An 18,534-nucleotide genomic window follows, 5' to 3' on the forward strand; every position below is an offset into this window, starting at 1 on the left:
GGCTTTCTTGTCCTGTTTGCCAAGCACTTCCTGCAGCAGCCTCTGCCCTCTAGGCCGAGCAGTGGATAGACTAAGAAAAAGGGCCGTGAGAGTTTGTGCTGCCAACAAGGGTCCACGTAGTCGAAGTGGTGGTTTTTCCTGTAGTCATGTGCGGATGTGAGAGCTGGACCATAAAGAAAGCTGAGTGCTAAAGAATTGATGATTTCGAATTGTGGTCCTGGAGAAGACCTCAGAGTCCCTTGGACTGCAAGGCGGTCCATCCTAAAGGAAATCAGTCCCCCCACACCCTGTGCCAGGGCCCACGTGCGTTTTGCAGTGTGGGGAGTTCAGGCCAGGGGCTGCCAGAGCTAAGCAGGACGCACTGCGCCTGGTGCGCGCTCTGCACCCGTCTCTCCCCAGTCTGCCCGGCTCCGCTTGCTGGTCAGCGTCCCGCAGCGGCTGCTGAGGCGTTCTGCCGGGACTCGCAGCTGCCCCCTGTGCGGGTGCCGATGCTAACCCGTCCAGCTGCGAGCTGGAGCCTTGAACTCATTCTTGACTCCTCCCTCACTCAGTCCTGTCTGACTCTGTGACCCCATGGACTGTGGCCCCCCAGGCTCCTCTGTCCATGGGATTCTCCAGGCAAGAAGACTGGAGTGGGTTGCCCTGCCCTCCTCCAGGGGGTCTTCCCAGCCCAGGTCTCCTGCGTTGCAGGCGGATTCTTTCCCACCTGAGCTGCCAGGGAAGCCGGTCATTTTGCACACGCCGGGTCTAATACTGACAGCATGTCCTGTGGGCTCCACTTTTGCCGCTGCCCCTCTGGTCGGAGCGATGTCAGCTCTGGCCTTGGTCATATGGTGCTCTGTTAGGTGGTCTCCCTGCTTTTCTGCTGTGTCTGAGCACCCATCATTCCGCCCCACTTCGCCGGGTCAGAGCCATCCTGTTAGAATAGGAGTCAGGTATTGTCGTTTCTCTGTCTATGTGCCAGACTCACCTCACTCAGAGCAAAGGCCAAAATCTTTAGGATTAGCCCCTGCCGGTCCCCTGGTTCCCCTCCGCCTGGATCCCTGGCCCTTCTGCACCTCCAGCCCTCCACCCCCACCGGGCTTTCTCTGCCGGAGCCACATGGGCCTCCTGCCCACCTTCCTGGGGCTTTGGCCTCAGGGCTCCTGCTTTCCTGAGCTGCCCAGCCTTCGTTTCTGTCCGGTCTTTGCCTGAGTGTCCCCTGTGTAATTTATCCCCGCCCCCCCACCACGTTTTCTTTATCCGTTCCTCTATGGATGGTCATTTGGGTTGCTTTCATGTCTTCCGTTCAGTTGCTCAGTCGTGTCCGACTCTGTGCGACCGCATGGACTGCAGCACGCCAGGCTTCCCTGTTCATCACCAACTTCCAGAGCTTGCTCAGGCTCGTGTCTGTTGAGTCGGTGATGCCAGCTAACCGTCTCTTCGCTCTGTCATCCCTGTATCCTTTTGCCTTCAGTATTTCCCGGCATCAGGATCTTCTCCAGTGAGTCGGCTCTTTGCATCAGGTGGCCAAAGTATTGGAGTTTCAGCTTCAGCATCAGTCCTTCCAGTGAATATCAGGACTGATTTCCTTTACGATTGACTGGTTGGATCTCCTTGCAGTCTCCAAGGGACTCTCAAGAGTCTTCTCCAACACCAGAGTTCAAAAGCATCAGTACTTTGACCCTCAGCCTACTTTATGGTCCAACTCTCACATCCATATGTGACTACTGGAAAAGCTATAGCTTTGACTAGACGGACTTTTGTCAGCAAAGTAGTGTCTTGGTTATTGCAAATACTGCTGCTTTGAACACGGGGGCGCATGTACTTTTTCAGATTACAGTTCTTTTCTGGGTATGTGCCCAGGAGTGGGATCGCAGGGTCATGCAGTAACTCCTGTTTTTAAAGGAGCCTCAGACTGTTGTCCGCAGTGGCCGCACCATTTTGCATTCCCACCGACGGGGTAGGAGGGTCCCCTTCTTCCACGCCCTCTCCCGTGTTTGTTGCATGTGGACTTTAGAAGGAAACGATTTGGCTGTGTCAGGTCTTAGGTGTGGCCCGCAGGCTCAGTAGCTGTGGCACTGAACCCATGTCCCCTGCATTGGAAGGCAGGTTCTGAGCCGCTGGACTGCCAGAGCTCTCCCTGGTATATGTAGACTTTTTGATGACGGCCATTCTGACTGGTGTGGGGTGGTGCTCACTGTTGTTTTGACTTGCGTTTCTCTCACAATTATCACTGTTGAGCGCCCTTTCATGTGCCTGTTGGCCATCTGGATGTCGTCTTTGGAGAAATGTTTATTCAGGTCTTTTGCCATTTTTTTTTTTACGGTTTTTTTTTTCTTTTAAATTGAGCTGTGTGAACTGTTTGTATAGTTTGGCAATTAAGCCCTTGTTGGTTGAATTATTTGCAAATATTTTCTCCCATTCTGTGAATTGTCTTTTCTTGGTTTCATCTCCTTTGCAAAAGCTTGTAAGTTTGATTAGGTCTGGTTTGTTGACTTTTGCTTTTATTTCTGTTGCCTTGGGAGACTGACCTAAGAAGACATTGCTGTGATTTACATCAGAGAATGTGTCGCCTTTGTTCTCTCTGAACCTGTAGCGTCCTGACTGCCTCTAGTTCAAAAGAATCCTCATAGACAAGTGAGCCGTGTTGTGGAGGCTCGTTCTGAGACCCTGCAGCCTCCGTGCGCCTCTGGGCTCACACTCGCGTCCGCAGGCGCAGCACTGCTCTCGGGGACGGCTCGCGGGGACTGCATCAGACCCTGGTGGACTTGCGACCCTGGTGGACTGCCCCGCAGAGTAAGTGGCTGCCTCTCGCTACCACCCTCTCCTCGGAACCTGAGGCCACTCGTTCTTTTCGCCAATTTGAAGGATGAAAAAACTTTCTCATTGCTTTAATTTGTATCTCTTTGATGACTGACTGAATTTGATTGTATTTTCATTTGTTTATGGGTGATTTGCAATCTTTCTTGTAGGGCTTAATGTAAAAGTTAACTATTCAAGAATTCTCTTAGCATATGGAAATTTCTTGGCTTTTTATAAACAGTATACTTTTTATAGGCCTTTTGTAAACAGTATAGTAACTTTTAATATTCTTTGCAGGCTCCTGGGTGAAAAGAGCGCGGAAACGGAGTACATTGACAAATACAGACAACTTGAAGCACAAGAATTTTATCTGTATTTCCTTGATCACTTAATCAGTGGGTCAGATAAAACAGGTATCTTTAAATATCATAAAATATATTTAAGTTGTTCACAACATTAAATTCTTAAAAGTCTTTAAAAATGTATTAGTATTTTGATCAGTGAAGAATCCATGTTGCATGTTAATTCAGGATTTTTAGGGGAGTGAGTATATGATAGATTATAAATTGTGAGTGTGTGATGGGTTGTGAGTTGCTCATTTTTTTCTCTTTTAAGTATAGTGTCTAAATACTCTGCCTTTTGGAAGACTACTGATGGTCCCTTACCTTACTGTTAATTTGAAATACTTAAAATTGTTATTAAAGTTATTATATGAAGAAGGAAATGGCAACCCACTCCAGGCTTCTTGCCTGGGAAATCCCATGGACAGAGGAGCCTGGCTCCTCTGGTCATAAAAAGAGTGAGACACAACCAAGTGACTAACCAGCAGTAACAGCAACAACTGCGTAACTGTGTGAGCAGACTCTAACCAGTTCTGTACTTTAAAAAGCTGGGTTTATGGTATATAAACCATATCTTGATGAAAATTCAATTGGAAAGAACAGGTATGCAAAGAAGCAGGAAAATATATCCTTGGTTAAGAAGAATCAATCAATCAAAACTCACCAAGAACTGACACAGGTGTTGGTTTTAGATAAAAACATTTATTGGTAGGTAGTTTTTATAACTACATCATACATTAAAAAAGTTAAATAGACCTGAAAGATTTTTTTAAAGACCCAAATTAAACTTCTAGAGATGGAAGCTATTGCATATGAGAGAAGAAGAACTCTGGAGACATCTATGTTAGTCCAGTGGTTAAGACTCCTTGCTTCCACTGAAGGGGACACAGGTTTGATCCCTGGTCAGGGAACTAAGATCCCACATGTCCTGCAGCAAAAAAAAAAAAAAAAAAAAAAAAAGTGATAGATTAGATTTTGCAAAGGAAACAGTGAACCAGAAGGCATAGCAATAGAAACTATGAAACGCTGGGCTGGAAGAAGCACAAGCTGGACTCAAGATTGCAGGGAGAAATACCAATACCCTCAGATATGCAGATGACACCACCCTTATGGCAGAAAGTGAAGAGGAACTGAAGAGCCTCTTGATGAAAGTGAAAGAGGAGAGTGAAAAAGTTGGCTTAAAGCTCAACATTCAGAAAACAAAGATCATGGCATCTGGTCCCATCACTTCATGGGAAATAGATGGGGAAACAGTGGTAACAGTGTCAGACTATTTTTTTGGGCTCTAAAATCACTGCAGATGGTGATTGCAGCCATGAAATTAAAAGACGCTTACTCCTTGGAAGGAAAGTTATGACCAACCTAGATAGCATATTCAAAAGCAGAGACGTTACTTTGCCGACTAAGGTCCGTCTAGTCAAGGCTATGCTTTTTCCAGTGGTCATGTATGGGTGTGAGAGCTGGACTGTGAGGAAAGCTGTGAAGAAAGCTGGACTGTGAAGAAAGCTGGACTGTGAAGAAAGCTGATTGCCGAAGAATTGATGCTTTTGAACTGTGGTGTTGGAGAAGACTCTTGAGAGTCCCTTGGACTGCAAGGAGATCCAACCAGTCCATCCAAAAGGAGATCAGTCCTGGGTGTTCATTGGAAGGACTGATGCTGAAGCTGAAACTCCAATACTTTGGCCACCTCATGCGAAGAGTTGACTCATTGTAAAAAACTCTGATGCTGGGAGGGATTGGGGGCAGGAGGAGAAGGGGATGACCAAGGATGAGATGGCTGGATGGCATCACCAACTCGATGGACGTGAGTCTGAGTGAACTCTGGGAGTTGGTGATGGACAGGGAGGCCTGGCGTGCTGCGATTCATGGGGTCGCAAAGAGTTGGACACGACTGAGCGACTGAACTGAAAATGAAATGCAGAGAGGAGAGGATAAAAGGATAAAAGTGAAAAGTGAATAGTTAAGGGTACCAGTGAGTTGTGGAAAATCTTTAAGTCTCAAGTGTGTGTTTACTTGTTATCCCAAAAGGGGAGGCAAAATTGGAAGAAGGAACAAAAAAAACTATTTGAAGAAATAGTGGCTGAATTTTTTTTCAAATTTGGTGAAAACTACAAACATACTAATCAATGAATCTCAACGAACCGTAAGCACAAGAAACAGGAACAAAACTGAACTAACACATGGCATAACCAAATAACTCAAAAGCGAAGATAAAGAGAGAATTCTTGGAAGTAGCCAAGAAGAAAAGTCATATTACGCACAGAGGAACGAACATGATCACAGATTTCTCATCGAAACAATGCGGGCAAGAATAGAGTGGAGTGAATCTGTAAAATAATAACAGGCTTGAACACTGAACCCAGCAAAAGTAGTTTTCAAAAATGAAAGTGAAAGAGTATTTCAGGTGCATAAAAGAGAAACAAATTTATCTACTCACACGTAGCATTTTAATGATGTTCATTAGCCTATAAATGTGAGTTTTCTGTTTTATTTTAAAAAATCATCTGTATCATTAAAGTTAATGAAAAAAATTATTATAGTTTTAAGAATAACTGCATTAAAACAAAATTTAAAATAATACATAAATGTGTAAAATAAAAGATAGAAGTCCTTTTTCGTCTCTCCGCTTCCCATGGGTGCAACTGTTCAGAGTTTACATTAAGCTCATCACTTCCTGTGAGCGCGCACCCTTTTTCTGTGTGGGTTTTCTTGTTAGCATTAGGCCTGATTCATATGGTAGAAGTAAGTTTTTATTTTTTTGGTTTGCAAAAGCTTACGCATCACAAGCTTCCTACCAGCCAGTCAGCAAGTTCTGTCCCCTTTACCCTGTGTGCTCACGCTCTGATGTAGAGATAGAAGCTGGGATTTGAGTAATATTTTCCTTTTCAGCCTTTCTGAAATTTCAACATACAGCCCCTATATAAAAATATGTTCATCCTTTTAATGGTCTTCACTTGGACTTGCTGACAGCATAGAATACTGCTGTCTTTCATCCATTCCGAAACGTTCCGAGCCGCCGTCCCGGAGACCCCCATGCCCGCTCGGCCTGTGTTTCTCGTGCTTGGACTCTCTGTCTGCTGGTTTCTTCCCCCTTGTTGGTCTTTCTCCTGAGGCAGAAGCAGCTTTGAGTTCTTGGTTTCCCTCTCTGTGTCCCAGCCTTGTTAGAGACTTTGCCCTGGTGGTGTTCCTCTCTCACCAAACTTCTGGCTTTTTAAAGATGATGTTTGCATATTTAATCTGGCATCTTTAGTTGTCCTCAGGGGGAATGTTTGTCTGAACAGCGCAGTACCTTATTACCAGAAGTGACCGTTCAGAGTGGTCATGTGTGTCCTTTGATCCGATGTTTACTTACGCTAAGGAAAGTACAACGCAGTACTTGTAGGAACATTCATTGCGTCTCTGCTTATGGAAGGGGTGCCTTTCGAATCAACAGGAGACTGGTGATTTTAAAAATATTTATTTATTTTTCTAATTGAAGGATAGTTGCTTTACAGAATTTTCTTGTTTGCTGTCAGACATCAGCATGAATCAGCCGTAGGTGAGGACTGGTGATTTGACCTGTGTAAGGGAGTCTGCAGACGTTGCTAGAAGCCTGCCACAGCCGCGTGTTACTGTGGACAGACGGCCGTCGTTGCCATCTCATGGGGAGGTGTGTTAGTTTTAAGACGGCACTCGGTGCCAGGGCCCTTCCTGTTGCCCCTGCGTACGCAGCGCCCGGCGCACCCCTGCTGGCCCCTGCGCGGAAGCCACTGGACTGCAGAGGGATGCCTGCGAGTCCCGGTGTCTGCTCTTGGAACCTTTGCTTTGGGTTCATAGTTGAAGCTGTTTGCAGTCTCTGTGCGTGGCACCTGTAATATATTTGGGAATTTTCACTAAGGAGTCATACAGCTTTGGCTGCACTTGGAAGATTCACTCCAAGGCCAGTGTTTATCAGGGTGTGAGCCAGGGACCGTGGGAAGCAGTGGGAACAGAAACTGAAAGGGCCTGGCCTCTCCTCTCAGGGAGGCCGTCGTGTGAGCACACAGTTACACGAAGGGGGCGTTTAGAGGAGAATGCTCTGGGGCGTAGCTCTCTGCGGCCTGGGACAAGGACTGTGACTTGAGCTGGGGTTCAGGAGAGTCGTAATCGGGACTGGAGCTGAAGGATGAGTAGAAGTTTTACCTAGGCAGCGTGGGGATCAGGGGGCGGGGAATGTGTGCCAAGGGCTGTAACGGGGGAGAGTCTGAGGCTCCAGCTTTGGGAGAGTGCAAGGCGCTCAGTCGTGTCCGACTCTGCGCCCCCATGGACTGTACAGGTCAAAAGACTGGAGTGGGTAGCCTTTCCCTTCTCCAGGGGATCTTCCCGACCCAGGGATTGAGCCCAGGCCTCCCGCATTGTAGGTGGATTGTTTCCCAGGTGAGGCACCAGGGAAGCCCCCAGCCCTGGGAGAGGGCCGGCATTGCTGGGTGTGGGGGGCCTGAGCGGGGGCAGTGGGGGACCGAGTCAGAGCCCTCCCGAGAGGACCACACCTTCATCTTCAGGGCGGTGGTGCCTGTGCTGCGTCCATAGTAGAAGGAGCTTTGCAGCTCTGATGACATTACGGAGCTTGAGGTGGGGGTGCTGCCGGGTGGGCCCGGGGTAAGCACAGGGCTCTCCCCAGAGTCAGTAGCGGGTGTGATGACAGGCGCCATGGGCTGCGTGATTCGAGTAGGGGTCAGGAAGCCAGGGGACGCAGGCCCTCCGGAAGCTGAAGAGGTGTGGGCTCGGTCCTCCCCAGAGCCTGCAGAAGGAGCCAGCCAGACTGCTGTGGGCCTCGGATGCTCAGAGCCGTGGGAGAGGCAAGGTGTGCGGTGTGAGCATGAGGCTCAGGGTCCTTGTCGCGGGAGTGGGGAAGCTGAGCGCGCTCGTGGGGGAAATGCAGGCGCAGCTGCTGGTGGGGCCGGCCCAGGGCGGAGCGCTCTGGTCCCAGTGCTCTGGGCATCGGTGGGCTGGAGGTTCTAGGTTCATCCTGGTGAGTCTGAGGGGAGGAGTGTCGAGTGAGGAGTGTTTTGAGGAGACCGCTCTGCTCATACCGGAGGGACTGGATCGGAGGGGCCAGTGTGGGCTCGTGAAGTCCAGGCAGCACTGGCTGGTGATGGTGGGGAGCAGGGAGCGGGTCTGGGGCCAGCCGGGCAGGACTCGGGGCGTGGGGACGGGGACGTGGGGGCAGAGGGGCCGTGGTGAGTGGCTGGGCTCATGCTCCGGCTTCCGAAGCGTGGCCGTGCCCGTGAGGGCAGGGAGGCGGTTCTCTTGAGTGTGTGTGTGTGCCTGTGTGCAAAGCACACACACAGCACACAGCAGCTTCTGTCCCTGCTCTGTCTGTCTGCATTGAAACCGTGAGGTCACGTCAGTACCCCTAATTCTGGTCCAGCACCAAGGTTTCAGAGTGAGCATTTTGTCATGTCCAGATACACAGTACTTCTGCTTTTGGTGTGATGCGGGTGGTATTTCATCTGTATAACTCTTCTTAAAAATTATTTCTAAGTAGAAATCCAAGAACGCACATTCAGTAAATTTCTATGAGAAACATTAGAATTATTTTGCATAATTAAAGGTAAATCATTTTTCCAAAGTTGAAATTTAATAGCATTTCTGACCAGCTTGGTTCCAGACTGTGGGCCCCTGCCAGGTTTCTGCTGTTTTCACACAGCGGTTTTGAACTCGTCCTGGGATGTGTCTGTAGTTGTGATGAAAGGCCGTAGCACGGCCTCCCTTTTGTTCGGCGATATTTCTGTTGGTGATTTCCATTCCTCTCGGAACTTTTCTTCTGGGTTTAAAAGAATGGCCTTTATGGAGTTCTTAATAACTGAAGAAGGAAACAGTCAAATTAAGTTTAATTTTGTATTTGGAATACCAACCCTTACTTGGAGAAAGTGATACGTAATTATTTATTTTGAGGATTTAATTTTATGGTTACGTCAGTAATGTGGTAATTAAGCTCCTTTTCTGTACTGTGTAGTAATAGATTTTTTGATAAGCAGTGTTATGTTCTTCAGTTAAAATCCGTCATGTCCACTGTATAATATTTGGAGCCCTGAACCGTTGAATTTTGGGGTTAGATTTTAGATTTGGTTGATGCCAAAATAACGGGGTGACTTAGTAAAGAGAAACTAGCAATTTTCATGGTTTCCTGTTTTTTTTCCAGTTCAAGTGAAATACTTTCATGTTAATAACCTAGAGTAAAGAGGTAACAGGGAAATAAACACAGCGAATTGTGAGGGGTGTGGCCTGTGTCACTTCTGAGTAAGGCTCGGCTGTGCGCGGCCGTGTCCTTTCTCCGAGCGCTGCTCGCGGGGGTCGCCCGGGCCGCGCTGCTGGCGTGGCTGCGCTTGCGCAGGTGCCCGAGGTGCGCAGCCCGGGCCTCTCTGTGGTTCGCGGGCCTCTCTCTGGTTCGCGGGCCTCCCTCTGGCGGTGGACGCGGAGGCTGGACTCGACTCGTGCTGGGTCGGCTCCAGCCAGTGACCTGAAAACGTCAGCCCATGTTGCATGTTAAACAGAGGAAGGGCTGCGGTTTAGACAATACAGTTAGGCCTTTTGGAATTTTTCTTGTAGCATTTCTGTCTTCAAGTAGCAGCCTTCAAAATGCATGTCATCAAGGAGTGTGAGTCACGTTAGTGTGGTTAACGTGATGGCTCGTTCAGCAGCTCCGGGAGCTACGGCTGCAGGTCTCTGAGCGGGAAGTGCGGCTGCCAGCCTTTGGTCTCTCTGGAGAGTCCGTGTCGCCTCGCGTGGCCCCGGCAGGCCCGGGCGCTCCCGGTGTCCCTCCCTCTGTCACCACGTCCATACCCCGTCTCTCGGGGCTCCCTCGGCTTTGGAGCCTCAGCCCTTCCGTTTGTGCTGGAAAGGCCGATTCTTGATGCATAAGCCTGCCGGCCCTAAGAGAGGGAAGGGCCAGATTTTTTTCCCTATTTAGGCTTGCATTATCTCAGTTCTTACATTTGTAGAGCGGTCTGAGTACCCAGCCATCATTTAGAATTACAAATAATTTAATAAAATGTTGGAACCATTTGTAAATTAGGAGCTGTTCACACTGAGTTTTGCTCAGTGTTTTGAAGATAGCGTGGTTAATTTAAGGGCTTCTAGAAGGGGTGAGACTGGGAGGAAGTGCAACGGTGGGAGCATGGGACAGAGGCAGACTGTGACTTGTAAAAGCTCCGACGGGGAAGGGGAGGAGAGAGATGAGGGCGGACAGAAGCTCAGGCTTCCAAGAGCAGCGGTCAGCAGTGAGGTGGCTAGACGGTCGGAAGGCTGTCGGGGGCGGGACTTGGAGAACAGCCTCCTGAAGTCAGTGCGCGGCGCCCTGGGAGGAACTCTGTTTCCCCAAGGAGGGAGAACGGCGCTGGCTCCTCTGCTCTCCAGGTTCGGAACAAGTTGTTGGTTCAACTGCAGGAAAATAGCCATGTTGTAGTCATGTAGCTAGGCCAGGTTTGAAACTGAGGGCATGTGTAGGGGACATGTAGGACAGCAGAAGAGAGGCAGGGACACGTGTGTGTCGGGTGCAGCGGCGGCGGGGCAGAGGGAGAGACGGGGCGGAGCAGCGCAGGGCCGGGAGGAGCGGGAAGAGCGCCTCCGGAGAAGGACCCAGGAGGGCCAGCCCCGTGCTGAGGCTGGGAGAGACAGGGACGCTCCAGAGTTTACTTTGGAAATAAAATTATTTCCCAATAAAAGTTTGTGTGCTGAGACTTTTGATGATTGTCAGTTTGTCAAGAATCTGTGGCATTGCCGGAGAGGAGAGTGTATATTTACAAGAGAACATTCACTGGGCTTCCGTGGTGGCTCAGGGGTAAAGAATCCACCTGCCATGCAGGAGACCCTGGTTCCATCCCTGGGTCGAGAAGATCCCCTGGAGGAGGGCATGGCAACCCACTCCAATATTCTTGCCTGGAGAATCCCAAGGACAAAGGAGCCTGGCAGGCCACAGTCCATGGGATCACGAAGAGTCAGACACGACTGAGCAGCTAACACTTTTATTCACTTGTAGGACTGGGCAGAGCTCCCCTGGTGAGTCTTTGTCAGAGCAAGGACAGTCCCTCTCAGGATCTCTGTTCCCAAGGTGGTATGTGGTGGTCTACTGCCGATTTGTTCCAGTAGCGAGGAGTGAACCCTTAACAAATTGATGTGACTTTTCAAATCAGAGTCAGTTCTTTCAGCCAGTCATCTTTGTGCTGTTTGAGGGTGATGGGCTTTGCGCTCTGCAGGTCTCTTGTCTCAGAGGTGGCCCAACCAAGCCCGCAGCGCTGGTGGCTGTGATGGACAGGGATGTGGCGCTCAGCTCCTGTGCGCTGCTGGGGGTGGGCGCGCCGGGAGCTTGCTGAAGACTCTGCTCACAGTGTTAGCGGTGAGTGTGTGTGTGTGTGAGTGTGTGTGTGAGTGCGTGTGTGTGTGAGAGTGTGTGTGTGTGTACAGCCTGCTGTGTATTTGCTGCGTATATAAACTAGATAAACATGGGGTTACCTTGCCTTTTTTCACATAGGAAATAGCATTGTATTTGTTTGTTTTGTCTGAATGCAGGTCCGAGGCCACCTGTAGCTAAATCAAGCAATGCGATATGCATCCCAGAGACAACCTATAAATATCCTGATTTGCCTATAAGCCGGTGTAAGGAAGAGGTAACGTGATTTTTCTCATGATGTAGTTTTGTAGTTTGCATGCCAGTGATCCAGCCCTTGGTTTCTAGTCTGAAAGTGACGAGGGGCCGGGCAGGCACCGGGAGGTGGCTCTGTGCAGTGACCACGCAGAGGGCCTTTCTCCCGCCGTGCGTCACTCGTTCAGCTTCCCCCAAGCTCACCTTTTCCTGTTTAATCCTTCGTCCTGTCTCCCCTGCTCTGAAGTAGATGTGAGTGGACACCTGCGGGCCCAGGGAGCTGCTGCCTTCAAGTCCCGCTGCCCAGACCTCTCAAGAAGTGGATACTGCCTGCCCCTGGCCGCAGCCACCTCTAGCATCCCACTGGGATTCCTTTATACACTAGCTGTTCGTGTTGCCTGGTCATTGATCAGTCCTTGGTATATCATTTTATGAGCAATGTCAGGCAATACAGCAGCAAGATGATTGCATTTTTAATTAGTTACGTGTTACTAGACCTGGTTGGGCTTCCCAGGTGGCGCTAGTGTTAAAGAATCTACCTGCCAGTGCAGGAGATGAAAGAAACGCCTGTGTGATCTCTGGGCCTGGATGAGCCCCTGGAGGAGGGCCTGGCAACCCACTGCAGTGTTCTTGCCTGGAGAATCCCATGGACAGAGGAGCCTGGCGGGCTACAGTCCATGGGGTCACAAAGAGCCAAACACAGCTGAAGTGACCTAGCACGGCATAAACCTGGTTAAAAGTATATGCATTGAAGTTGCAGTTACCTGTGCTAATGGAAGAAACGGTTACAGACGACAGTAAACTGTAAATGTTCTGAGTTCGTTTTGCTTTGTCTTAGATTGAATCGTGCATCTTGTGTAGAGTAGGTATGCTTATTAATTTTAAGAGGCCAACATTAAAATCAGTTTGCGTTCCCTGACCATTTTGGTGACTAGAGTGATGCTGAACAGTATTTTGGGTGGAGGTGGGGGAGGGGGGGGTAACTGGATTAGCGCTATAGCGCTGCCCTTGCAGTCAGTCTGTGGAGCAGTGGAAGCTACTTGTTTGAAAGTGTGTCTGAAGAATTTCAAATGAGAATTGAGTGTACATTTGTTGTGTGTAACAACAGCTGTGTTTTCATGTTTCTTAGTAGAATTAGATGGAGGTTCAGCACACAATTTAAAAATAATAGAAATTTAGACTTAACAAGAGCTATAGAAATTCAGTTTGGTGTTTTCATTTTTATAGATGGAGAAGCTGAGACCCAGGGGGCGGTGAACTTGGCCTGGATTTCTGTAGCCATTCGTTACTGCTCACAGTGGTCAGATTGTCTCAAGTGCAGTAACCACTAGTAACCTGTGTCCCTTTTGTGATGTTTAGGTGGTTAGGTTAAGTATTTAACTTGTAAGGGTGAAGAGAAAAGAAATCCTGAAAGTCTTCCTGAGATGAAGCGTTCGGTTCATAGCTAACACTTTACATCATTAAATCTGTGGCAAGTTTTAAGGAACTCTCTTTCACCATTCTAGGTCGTCTCTTTGATAGAAAGCAGTTCCGTGGTGATCATCCACGGTGCCACAGGCAGTGGCAAGAGCACGCAGCTCCCTCAGTACGTCCTCGACCACCATCTGCAGCGCTCCGCCTACTGCAACATCGTGGTCACGCAGCCGCGCAAGATCGGGGCCAGCAGCATCGCCCGCTGGATCAGCAGAGAGCGCGGCTGGGTTTTGGGCGGGTTGGTGGGCTACCAGGTGAGCTTCTCCCCTTGTTCGTTTTGTCTTTTACATAAGTCGATGATAGGATGTGATTTATTTTCTGCTGGGAGAGAAGATGCAATCAGTTGCTTATGGAGCAGAATTACGGCATAATTTCAAAAATAGTGAAAATCAGAAGTTCCTGAAAATAGCTTAATTTCTTTCTCAGTTGAATATAAAAGAAGTGAGAATTCTCAGACTCATGGCTTTTATAATTTTATCTCTAATTATATCTTTATGTTGAAGAGGTCTTCATATATAGTCATCTCGACATCAAAATGATACGGGCAGTATGACTAGAGAAGCCAGTCTCTCCCCCCATCACCAAAGAAGAAGAAGAAAAATCAATTTGAGAATTTGTTAGTTTAGACCCTGTTATTTTTTTGCGGTTTATGATAATTTTTTGTTCCCTTTCTTACCTTCATTATGAAATTAACATTGCCTTTTTTGCAGTTAAATGTAAGCCATTTAAATAGAAAACTCTCTCTTTTTTCCTTCCCCAATTTTAGGTAGGGTTGGAGAAAATAGCGACAGAAGACACCAAGTTAATTTATATGACAACGGGGGTCCTGCTCCAGAAAATAGTCAGTGCCAAGAGCTTGGTGGAATTCACACACATCTTCATTGACGAAGTAAGTGCTCCGCTCTTACGCTCTGTTTTTATTTGATGAGAGAACACAGTCCAAGTTACTTGTAAAGTGTCAGAAAGTTCTTTGAGCCTGTATCGGCTTGTTCTACTCATGAAAGTTGATTTGCTCTTTTTATCCTTTGCTCTTACTTGGAAAACACGGGTGAGGAGGTTGAGGAGAACGCAGAGATTCCTTGTTGAGACCGGGGGTTGGCAGACTGCAGCCCTCACGCCGAATTTGGCCCCTTCTGTAAATGCGGTTTCGTTGGCACACAGCTTTGCTGTGTTCATGAGCGCTGTGAGGCTACTGCGCAAGAGGTGGGCGCGAGGGTCGGGGCCGTACGTGCCGTGGAGCTGGACGCGCTTGCTCTCTGGCCTTTCACAGCGAACGCCTGCTGGCCCTGGTTTGCAGTATTAGCCACATCGGACAATTAAAGGAACTTTGATTGTCTGTAGGTGTTTCCAGCACCTTACAGATACGTTCCATCTAGTAAAACGAGAACAATAAAAACATCTTCTAAGAAAATGAATAGATACCAATGCACTCACTTTTATAAACCCTCCGTAATAGCGTGCTGCGAGCCCTTTCTTTGTGCCTCTTAGCCGTCTCAGCGTTTCTCCGTAAGGGTGGAACGCTTTAATTGGTTTTGATTGGAGTTGACTGGATTCTGTCTTCTCCTAGCTGTGCTGTGGGGCTTGTGGAATGTGAGTTCCCCGGCCAGGGGTTGAACCTGTGCCCTCTGCACTGAGTGTCGAGCCCTGTCCACTGGACCTCCGGGGGGTTCTCTTGGATTCTATTCCGACTTCGATTCTGCGTTAAACAAGGGTTTTTTGAGGTGAAGTGATGTTGTGTTCAAACAGTTGTCCCACGAGTTCTGGAAGTAACTCCCCCTAGACTCTGGAGTTTTAAACCTCAGCAGTAGTTATGCCTCGAGAAGCTTCACTGGTTTCTTGAGGCCTTGGAAACAGCAGATAAGTGGGATCTGTGGGAGGCCATGAGGTGGCGCTGGAGCGTCTGACGGAGGCTGGAGTGAGGCCCCCTGCGTGGCCCTCTTGGGCAGGTCTCCCCACCCTCCTGGTGCGTGTGTCATCAGCATGGAACTGAAACGTGCTGTCGGCAGGAATCATGAGTCTATAACGGGAATAGAGAAGGGTGCCGTTTGAGCCAAACTGACGCCGATTGCCTGGGAGACCCAGATTCATGAGGCACTTGAGTTGTGTTCTGGGCTACAAGGTGGGGGCCTGGAAAGGCAAAACCAGAAACGTAACGTCAGCTGTTGTCCAGAGTTGGGATTGGAGCTGGGGAGAAGGAAGGGTGCTAGAGGGCTGCTTGGGGTTAGACGGCTGCAGAGTTAGGGAGACCTGAGGCCAGGGGTTGCTGCTGGGCTGGCAGAAACCGTCTGAGAATGCGGGTGGAGGCCTGGAGTCTGCGACAGTCGAGGACATGCAGATCTCGAGGCTTCAGGGGCAGAGTCTGGGTTCATGTCCGCAGTGGCCACCTTGCTCCACCCTGGATGACTGAACCGCAGTTACTCCATTTTGACTCGAATGCATCCTCTTCTTTAGTGGACAGAGAAGATACGTGATGCCTGTGTGACAGGCCACAAAACAAGGCTGCTCTAATTAAAGTCCAAGCCATGCCATGTGTTAGCCAGAATGACTTGCCCGCACCTCAGTGTGTGAGAATTTCCTCCGTCGGTGCTGCAGGTGAAGCGGAGCGGGCGCGTTTACCAGGTCGTGTGTGTGCACCTGCTCTGCGGCACTCGGGTGTCTGGGACGGGAAATGCGGAGCATGCTCTGTTGCTCTTTGCAGTACAGTGGGACGTGCAGGGTTCATGTTTTCTTCACGCCTTTTGGCAGTTTTGAGTATCTTTAGCTGGTGATGAAACCAAACTCCGGCAGTATGCCCAAAGCTGGTGTCAGTATGATAAAGTTCGCAGGAGTCACTGTTAGTCACTGAGCCTTTCACTCAGGCCTCCAGGTAGCATGGCAAGGCTCACCCTGGGTAACCTACTCCCGAGTCTCTGCTGCCCAGGCTTCTGGTTGTTTCTGTAGATCCAGCATCTTTCTGACTGTGGAAGGTGTTTCTGCACACACACACCTGAGTGACGCGGACAAGCCTGTGTGCGCTGCGGTACTGGCTTCATTCTTTTCCGAAGCTGCGTGATGGTAGCTGAACACGTCAGCTGCACTCTGCGGGAACTTGCCCCCCACGGGAGCGTCTTGTCACTTGGCACTGTGATAACTTTGCTTAAAGAATGAACAGGTTTGGATAGGCCTGAAGTTTTACGTTTACAAAGAATATTGTTCCTGTTGTGTGGGATGATTTGAATTTCAAAACAAAGATAAGAGCAAAAGTTGAAGACAGCCAGGCAGTTGAAAACGGGATGCCGTCGCTCAGTGTGTCCGACTCTTTGCAGCTCCGTAGAGTGCAGCACGTCAGGCTTCCCTGTCCTTCAGTATCTCCCAGAGTTGGCTCAAACTCATGGCCATTGAGTCGATGATGCCATCCAACCATCTCATCCTCTGTTATCCCCTTCTGCCTTCAGTCTTTGCCAGCATCAGGATCTTCTCCAGTGAGTTGGCTCTTTGCATTAGGTGGCCAAAGTATTGGAGCTTCATCATCAGTCCTTCCAGTGAATATTCAGGGTTGATTTCCTTTATGATTGACTGGTTTGATCTGCTTGCAGTCCAAGGGACTCCCAAGAGTCTTCTCCAGCACCGTAGTTAGAAGGCATCAATTATGTGGCTCTCAGCCTTCTTTATGGTCCAACTCTCACATCTCCACATGATTACTGGAAAAACCATAGCTTTGACTAGATGGGCCTTTGTTGGCAAAGTGATGTCTCTGCTTTTTAATACTGTCTTGGTTTGTCCTAGCTTTTCTTTCAAGGACCAAGCGTCTTTTAATTTCATGGCTGCAGTCACCATCTGCAGTGATTTTGGAGCCCAAGAAAAGAAGGCCTGTCACTGTTGCCATTTTTCCTGATCTGTTTGCCATGATGTGATGGGACTGGATGTCATGATCTTCATTTTCTGAATGTTGAGTGTTAAGCTCTTTTGCTGCCCCCTTTCACCATCATCAAGAGGCTCTTTAGTTTTGCTTTCTGTCATAAGGGTTGTATCGTTTGCGTATCTGAAGTTACTGATATTTCTCCTGGCAGTCTCGATTCAAGCTTGTGCTTCATCCAGCCTGGCATTTCGCGTGATATACTCTGCAGATAAGTTAAATGAGCAGGGAACAGAATGGTCATGTCTTTAACCTCTTAGCTCTGGAAAGAGAATAACTCACTTCAGGTGAATCATTCATTCAATAAACATCTGTAGAGTACGTACCTGCCTCATTAGGTGCTGAGGTCATAAAGCTGGAGAAGCTGTAGTTTCCGCTGTCAGCCTCTCTGGTGGGGGGACAGATGTCTGCTCAGGTGTGGTTATGTGGACGGAGGAATGCCAGCATTGGGGAGAGGACCTTGGGGTGGAGGGCCGAGTGGGTCCTCAGGCAGGAGGGGCAGCCCAGCCTCCAGCAGCAGGAGACGCGGCTGTGTGAAGTCTGAGCTGTGGGGCTCGTCAGGATGGCATGGGGGCCGGGGCCTCGGTGCCGAGGAGGCCCACCTGGGGCTCTTCACCGAGGACAGCCTTTGTTTCTGCTTCTCAAGTCCAAGGCAGCACGCTGGTGTTGAGGCACTGCTCTCTACGCTGAGCTTGGTGAGAGAAGGAGAGTTAGGTTTCTAAGATGTCCGGCCAGAGACGCAGCAGTGGAGCCTCTCGCCCTGCGGAGAAGGGCTCCCTCTTTGAGACTCAGGAGCTTGTCTCTCCACGTCAGCAGAGACGTGGCCCAGGGAGGAATCCCCTGTGCCCTGTGCCTGGGGCAGCCCGGGTCAGTGTGAGATGCCCCACACTGAGTGACTCAGCCCTTGGCGTTAGTTGGTGGGCGTGGGCAGGGCTGGGGTGGGCAGGCCCCGGGGGGTGGGGGGGTGGTTTCCTGCTGGAAGGCTGCTGTCTGAGCGGGGCTGCGTGGGGCAGTTTCCCCTGGGGCCCCGCAGCCCTGTGTCCCAGACGCTCCTGCAAGGCTCCCTGCTGCCCTCTGCTCCTCCCCAGCCCTGCCCTGCCTGCTCCTGCCAAACCAGCTCTTCCCAGGCCTCCCGGCAGTTCCCGCCCTGCTGGGCAGGTGGCCTGCTGCCCCGCACCCCTGCTGCAGTCACAGTGCAGATGGGCCCAGGGCAGGGGCAGTGGGCCGGGGGTGGCCGCGGGAGACTGCTCTGTGCTTCTCTCAGGGACCGGGGCCGCTGTTGGCATTGAGCGGTCGGGGCTGAGAGTGCTAGACATGCCCCTGCCCGGATGCCAGTTGGGTCCTACTGGGACCCCGGGGGTGCAGGGGGGACAGTGACCCACATGCCTCTCCTGAGCATCCTGGTTTGGGGGCCGAGTGGCGGCGTCCATCGCGGAGCC

At 49.8% G+C, this 18,534-nt stretch overlaps 1 protein-coding gene across 1 annotated transcript in view; it reads left to right on the forward strand.

The window, feature by feature from the left end:
- The window catches only part of TDRD9 (tudor domain containing 9), a 111,351-nt gene that overhangs the window by 14,432 nt on the left and 78,385 nt on the right, over window positions 1-18,534 (forward strand). Inside the window, exons 2-5 of the mRNA XM_052659887.1 lie at window positions 3,082-3,197; window positions 11,655-11,752; window positions 13,233-13,454; window positions 13,967-14,089. Coding sequence (XP_052515847.1) covers window positions 3,082-3,197; window positions 11,655-11,752; window positions 13,233-13,454; window positions 13,967-14,089 — 559 coding nt within the window. The remainder of the gene's footprint in view (window positions 1-3,081; window positions 3,198-11,654; window positions 11,753-13,232; window positions 13,455-13,966; window positions 14,090-18,534) is intronic.

Source organism: Budorcas taxicolor, chromosome 21 (genome assembly GCF_023091745.1).
Source record: "Budorcas taxicolor isolate Tak-1 chromosome 21, Takin1.1, whole genome shotgun sequence".
NCBI lineage: Eukaryota > Metazoa > Chordata > Mammalia > Artiodactyla > Bovidae > Budorcas > Budorcas taxicolor.